Genomic DNA, 7500 nt, shown 5'->3' on the forward strand with positions numbered 1-7500 from the left:
TTTATTAAATAAATAAATCATTATTTATTGTATCATTATTTATTAAGTGTTAAATCTCCCTTGGTAAAATAACAAAACAAACTAACAGCTGTCTGTCGAGTCATTGGCTATTACGTAAAACTATTAGAACTGACGTTAAACTCTAAGTTGTAGTTCGAGAAAACCTCTACTCTACAATTCAGTAACAACTCATATTTCTTTGACTTAGTTGGTCAATTGGTAAAACTTGTGGTTGAAAAATGTGGACAGATGTTTGCCAGTATGCTGGCTAATGTATGTTGTATTTTTGAATACAACCGAAAAAGACCACACTGCTTGTGAGTTTATATGCAAATCACAGCCTTGAGCCGCCTTTGAAATGAATACAAAATAAAACCTGCGCATTACTAGATGAATGCTTGACTCTGGAAGCTATTTTGGTTTTGGCTGATAATGCGGGTGATAAAGAAGGTGTGTCCCTTCCTAAACCGGTTCCAGAAGAAACCCCCATGAGAAAACCGTTTCACTTGCTGCGCACAAACCGCCACCCATTGATTCAACAACCAGCCCTCAGTTGTACAGGGATATCCAGAAGACAGAGATCCCTCCATCGGCAAAACCCATTGTGTTCCACAAAGCAATAAAACCCATCCGATACAAACGTGTACCATTGTGTTCAAGGCATAAGAAGAATAGACGCTCAAACAGAAATGCCTTTGAAAAATGCTTTATTTCTCTGCCATTGACAACAATGTCGTGGATAGACAAGCCCCTTTGGTATTATTTTTTTTTAGTTATCTAACCCGCGTCCTGTGAATGCTTTGATGCCCGTTTCTCGAGGATAACGAAGATAAATGCCATCGAAACAGACAAAGGGTTCGAAAATAAAGACGAGGCGAATATAAACAAACTAAACTCCAATTATATATACTCCAAAGTATTATTTTTTTCTTTTAATCTAGAGGACGGGGTGTAATGCCTTTTTTTTTTATAGATTCAAAAACAATTCTTACATGCAGGTGTGCTACGTGTGTGTGTGTGTGTGTGTGTGTGTGTGTGTGTGTGTGTGTGTGAGGCATGGACGCACTCTGTCAGGCACCTGCCTTGAAGTAGATTAATGGGCTTCTGCCATAGAAGAGATTCAAGGCGACGGGGGGGGGGGCGACGGGGGGGGGGGGGGGGGGGCGACGGGGGTCGGAAGAGAAAGAGAACAGACTGGGGGGCACGGGAGGACGGACGGACGGACTACACCGGGGGGGGGGGGGGGTGGGACTGAGAGCACCCGCGGCGACTCCTCAACGCTGTTGATTGGGAGTGAACAGGGAATCCCAGACCTCCACCTTCATGATGGCGCGGCCCATCGGCGACATGGTGGCCTTGATGTCCAGGTAGCTCCCGGCGAAGGCGATCCCGGAGCCCACCGCCTCCTCCCGGACGAAGTGCTGCTGCTTCTTGTCGTAGTACATCTCTTTGTAGAGGGCGGCGTCGCACTCGCGCCCCTTGGGGTAGAGGCCCACGGCGAACCAGTTCTTGTACAGGTTGTAGTCCCAGGGCACGGAGAACATCATGGCCACCGTCTCGATGTAGTCGCTGCGGGTGCGCTCGTAGAGGTCGTAGGTCAGCACGCCGACGCTGCCCGTGGCCTTGGAGCTGGACTTGCTGAAGGTGCAGACCTCCGTGTGCAGGGGCCGCACAGTGGGCTGCGGGGGGTTGTAGACCTCGCCGCTGTCCAGGAACACCCTGGTGGTCACGCACGCCCACACACACACACACACACACACACACACACACACACACACACATAGACACACACACACACATACACACACACACACACACACACACACACACACACACACACACACACACACACACACACACACACACACACATAGACACACACACACACACACACACACACACACACACACACACACACACACACATAGACACACACACACACACACACACACACACACACACACACACACACACACACACAGAAACACACACACACACACACACACACACACACACACACACACACACACATAGACACACACACACACACACACACACACACACACACACACACACACACACACACACACACACACACACACATAGAAACACACACACACACACACACACACACACACACACACACACACACACACACACACACACACACACACACACACATAGAAACACACACACACACACATACACACATATATACACATTGCAAACACATATATACAAACACACAAGCACACACATACACATATACACACACATATACATATACACACACACACACACACACACATACACACACGCACACACATAAACATATGCACACACAAACACACACACACAAAGATCCATGCAAACACAGACAGGCAAATACAAAAAGTTCAGGTGAATTATTCTCAGTCATAGATATAATAATAATAATAATAATAATACATTTAATTTAGAGGCGCCTTTCAAGACACCCAAGGTCACCTTACAGAGCATATAGTCATCATTCAAAACTATGTAAAACAGACTAGGAATAAAAGGAAAACAGAGGTTAAACATGAATAATAATAATAATTAATAACACTCAAAGACGCCTAAAGTGAAGGGGGGACCTCACTAACCACCACCAATATAACACAGACACAGATCCATTACACTGTTTGGCATTGCTCTGAGTTCATGCAAAGGAAGGGCGGGGCCGGGGGGGGAGGCGGGGTTGTCTTACCTGGGGTTAATGAGGCAGTAATTGTTGGTGACATTGGAGATCTCAATAGTCACATTTCTCCTAGTGGTGATATTAGCAGCCACAGCTTCGGCAGTTTCTGACATCCTGAAACGTTAATGTGATTAGGATGGGGAGTTCTGTCTCTCTCTCTCTCCCTCTCTCCCCCTCTCTCTCTCTCTCCCTCTCTCTCTCTCTCTCTCCCTCTCTCCCTCTCTCCCTCTCTCTCACTCTCTCTCTCCCTCTCTCTCTCTGTCTCTCTCCCTCTCTCTCTCTCAGGGGATGGATTATTCAGCATTAACAAGACATGCTAGATGGCGCACAGCAACCCTAATCACTATTGTGTTCTACCAAACTTGTTGAAGAAATGATTCAATTAATTAATGTTCACACGTTCACATGCCGCTCGCGGTAGAGGAGAGAGGCCGGAGATGAGATGGGCGAGGCCTCTCTGAACAAGATCCAATATACTAAACATTTTCAGCAGAGGAAGTTGTGAAACCCACCGCGGTAGTTTACTTTACACGGCTCATTAGTCTGATTCATGTTACTGTAATTAGTCATTATTAAGTTCATTATTAAAATAGCAATCATCAAAGTTGCAGTTTAAGAGAACGGAGCAAACAAATAACATTCATGTCTAAAAAATATTGGTCTACCCTCAACAAAGTGACCTACTAAAGGTCCCGAATTTGAAATGTCAGCTTATATTCAATAAACGATGCCAAAGAAGTTATCCTCACCTGTGCAGCAGCTCTTAATTTCAAGATCCAAAATGGGTAAACTAAAAGTTGACGTTGTTTCTTTTCCTCCTACAAGGATCTGTCCTTCAAAAAACTTAAACCCTCCCCCTTGAAACCCTAACCAGCAGTACGGTACACACCCTGTTTGGAAATACGCAGTCACACAGCCCATGGCATGAAAAAAAGAAAAGAAAGAAGTGGGATGTGAATCACAAGGCAAACAGTTTACCACAAAGAGGGTTGCCACGCCCTGTTCTTCTTTTTTTATCATTTGGTTCAGTTTATACACATACCAATGATTTGCATCTGTTTTGAGTGAGTGTGAGAGAGGAAAAAGGGCATTCCTCGGCTTTGCTGTGTTTGCGTGTGTTTGTTTGTGTGTGTTTGTTTGTGGGTGAGTTTCTAAGAAAGAATCACTGGATAGGCTGGGGTTGCTAGGGAAATGGTTGAATTTCGTAAACATTTTGTTAAACGTGAAGTAAAGAAGAATGAGGGTGTCAGAGCTCCCATGGCCGAGCCACATTCCTCACACCCCCTTCCTCACACCCCCTTCCTCAACCACCAGCCTTTCAATGTTCCGAAACCACAGCTTGTGGTCCTATCATTATCATTGACAGCTCGCTCGTACAACGTTGTCGTGTCTGTCATTCACAAACAGATATAGCTAGGAATGCTTGAGTCTTTCTGGAATAATGTGAGGGAATCCGCTTCTGGGATGGGGATGTGACAATGTCAAAGAAACGAGAATCAAATCAATCAATCAATGTTATATTATCTTTTATTCAGATGGTAAGAACAAAACCAGGTGCATATTGTACACAGTTTTAAAAGCCGACGGAGAACACAAAGACTTTCTGATTGATATGAAGCCACCTGTTGCACCACCCCTTAAAAAACAGCGAGCATGCCGTCTGCGGTCCGGACACTTTAAAGGATCGGTATATATCCCATATCCCACCGATTGTGTTTTTAAGGTGACATATTAAACGATTTTCCGAATGGCTTGTAATGGCTAATCACACTCACACCTGGTGGTTTAACACGTCACCTTTAACAACAATGCAGAACTCGAGTACTTTTCCGTGACATCTCTTCTAGTTTGTCATTTTGTCATAGAGCTCCACCTTCACGATGGCCTTGCCGATGGAGGACATGGTGGCCCTGAGCTCCACCTGCCCCGTCTTGTAAGCCATCCCGCTGCCGTCGGCTTCGGAGCTGGCGCACATGCTCAGGTCCTTCCCGCCGTACATGGTCTCGTACAGGGCCTTGTCGCAGGCCCGCGACGCCTCGACCACGCCCACCGCCAGCCGGTTCTTGTAGAGGTTGTGGTCGAAGGGCACGGAGAACATGAGGGCGGCGCGGTGCGCGGCGGTGCGGTCCCGCATGTGGAAGAGGTCGTAGGTCAGCAGGCCCACGGCCCCCGTGGCGCTGTTGTCGTCCTTGTCGAAGGAGCACACCTCCGTCTTGCCCGTCCGGACGGTGGGTTGCGGCGGGTGGTAGCTGAAACCGCTGGCCATGTAGACCCTACGAGAGGGAAGGGAGGGAGGGAGGGAGGGAGAGAGGGAGGGAGGGAGGGAGGGAGAGAGAGAGAGAGAGAGAGAGAGAGAGAGAGAGAGAGAGAGAGAGAGAGAGAAGGAGAGAGAGAATGGTTGGAGAGGCAGAAAGAGAGAGGGAGTGGGATATAGAGATGTTTATTACTTGGCAACCGTCACATGGCAACCGCCAAGCCACCGACATTTCATTACTTTTGTGTACATACGATTTTCTGCTTTTATGGAATAATATCGTCCGACACTGACACGAATACAAACACAAATACTAAGAACCCATGATGATACCACTGCAATAATTCATAGAGAATATATATCAGATCATACTTTGGAATAATACAAATTTAATTTTGAACACAAACAAAAAGTTGTTTCTTTATTTGGGGGGAACTTTGGCAGAGGTATGCGGTGTGCCTGTGAGTGCTGGGTACTTCCAGGGTGAAACAGCCTGGGCTGATGGATCGAGCGTGACTGTTGCAAGTGCTGCTATGGACTTATAAGCAACAGAAAGCAAACCTCCGTGCAATGTGAAATGGGGTGGAGTACGTCAGTGTATGATGGATAGGTGGATATTTTCAGGGAAAAGGGATGTCACACATGAAAACCACTCAGCCAAGAGACTGTCTACCCTGCCACGGACAGATAAATGTAAAAGCATGACACAAATAACAATAGCGTTTGTTATTATTGTGGCAAAGTGAAAGGGAAAGAAGGAAAAAATAAAAAGTGAAAATTAAAACAAAACTGTCTGGATACAAAAGTCTGATATATTATTAGGTAATAAATGGCATGAAACATAGACTGCAACAATTCTAAACATCAAAGGTTGAGCCATTAGATTGCCAATATATATATTCTATATTCTGCCTTTTATCCCTCAGTAAAGTTATTCCAAAGTTAATCTTGCAGTTGGAAAAATAATTACTATAAAAGTTCCATATATTTACCCAGCAATAACAACAACTCTTTTTGCCAGTAAAAGGATCACGCTCTATGCTGGCCATCATTTTTTAACACAAATCCATATTTTTTTCAACCAATAAATAGATGAATAAAAAACAGTATAACAAATACGTAGTAGTGTGTTATAACACAGTCTTATAGTGATTACAATCACAACAGTGTTTGTACTTACTTAGGGTTAATGAGGCAGTAGTGGCTGCTGAGATTGGAGATTTCCATTGTGCAGTTTCTGTTAGTGTTGAAAGTGGCTGAAACAGCCTCTGCGTTCTCTGGCATCTTGGCTGCGAGGGGGGAACACAAAACACACACCATACCGTTAATGCTACCCAGTGCCATTAAGAGGTTCCCAACACAGGAGTTACGCTTTCGTATTGCACAATGTTCATGCTTGACTGAACCCGAAAGAAAAGATCGAGGGAATTTCATCGTGGCATTTTGTTAGGATGTTATGTTGTCATGCTATTGTTGTTAGAATATTGCATTTAGACACGTACACAGCCTGCACCCATTCGTTTTCACTTTGTAACTTGCACATCCTGTACTTTATTATACAGTTGAAAGCATACTAAAAGTAAATGGAGACATATTTACCTTTTTTTAGAGTCGATCACCGTTGAGAAAGAGTTTTCCAAGTTCCCCTCTTCCTGAGCCTTTGGTGGAATAGAGAGCCCGCCCTCCTTCTCTGGTTGCTCTGACACAGTGTTTGTTCCAACACACCCACGGGCGTGGTCGCTCTCCGTTATGAGCACGCAGCGGCTTTCACACACAAGGGGAGTAAAGTTGTTCTCAAAATGCAGTTGATTTGAGCTATGCAACTCGCTTCTGGGCAAGATATTGAGTGTATATTTACACATTGGATGGGAGTCTTTCTTCACAGGGGATGAAAGAAAGGGTTCAGTTGAGATGGAAAGTAAAAAGATAAATGCAAAATTGTATTTGTACACATGAATATTCTGACAGACCTGTCTCTGTGTATGTTGGTGCCATATTATCTGTAGCCTATATTCATTCACTTTGGAAGAAATCATAGAACTAGTAGTAGTAGAATTAGTTAATACTGATGTCACTTCCAAATAACTGAAAGGTGTGGCTCCCATGTCCCTAGCTCATCCCCCATACCAGTGTCCACTGAAGATCTGTGTTCATGCTGGTGAAGCCAGCAGAATGTTTTCTTCAGTTCCCCATCTATAATGACCCTCCACCCTGTTCCTGTATCATCTGTTTCTCTTCCTCTTTGGGGCAGAGCTCATGTGACTCATAACTAATTCCAAAGATCACACTTTTCCACTAAATGCTGGTCCACAGGCTCAGACTAATTCTTTTTCAACACTCAACCTGACTCAGCCCTGACCGACTAGCCCTACGCCAACAAACACTACACTCTACTCTACCATAACATACTCTTCCCTAACACTACTCCATCCTATACCCTTCCTCTACCTTCCTCTACTCTAACCTTAATGCACCATACCCTAACCTTACTCTACCAAATCCTGCTCAATCTCATCCTGACTAACTC

General features: G+C 44.9%; 2 protein-coding genes and 1 long non-coding RNA gene across 3 annotated transcripts in view; all 3 read right to left on the bottom strand.

The window, feature by feature from the left end:
• Positions 1 to 7500, bottom strand: part of LOC132448036 (uncharacterized) — a 101091-nt gene that overhangs the window by 91503 nt on the left and 2088 nt on the right. The gene's annotated exons all lie outside the window — the stretch shown is intronic.
• apnl (actinoporin-like protein) lies at positions 691 to 3648 on the bottom strand. Its single transcript, XM_060039060.1, has 3 exons — positions 3469 to 3648; positions 2729 to 2833; positions 691 to 1719 (listed from the first exon to the last, which is right to left on the bottom strand). Exons 2-3 carry the CDS (start codon positions 2830 to 2832, stop codon positions 1275 to 1277), a joined length of 549 nt encoding a protein of 182 aa, XP_059895043.1. The 5' UTR covers position 2833; positions 3469 to 3648; the 3' UTR covers positions 691 to 1274.
• On the bottom strand, positions 4221 to 6725 carry LOC132448004 (uncharacterized). The gene is made up of 3 exons (XM_060039068.1): positions 6574 to 6725; positions 6154 to 6264; positions 4221 to 4992 (listed from the first exon to the last, which is right to left on the bottom strand). Exons 2-3 carry the CDS (start codon positions 6255 to 6257, stop codon positions 4563 to 4565), a joined length of 534 nt encoding a protein of 177 aa, XP_059895051.1. The 5' UTR covers positions 6258 to 6264; positions 6574 to 6725; the 3' UTR covers positions 4221 to 4562.

The sequence above is a fragment of the Gadus macrocephalus genome, chromosome 2 (genome assembly GCF_031168955.1).
Source record: "Gadus macrocephalus chromosome 2, ASM3116895v1".
Classification (NCBI taxonomy): Eukaryota; Metazoa; Chordata; class Actinopteri; order Gadiformes; family Gadidae; genus Gadus; species Gadus macrocephalus.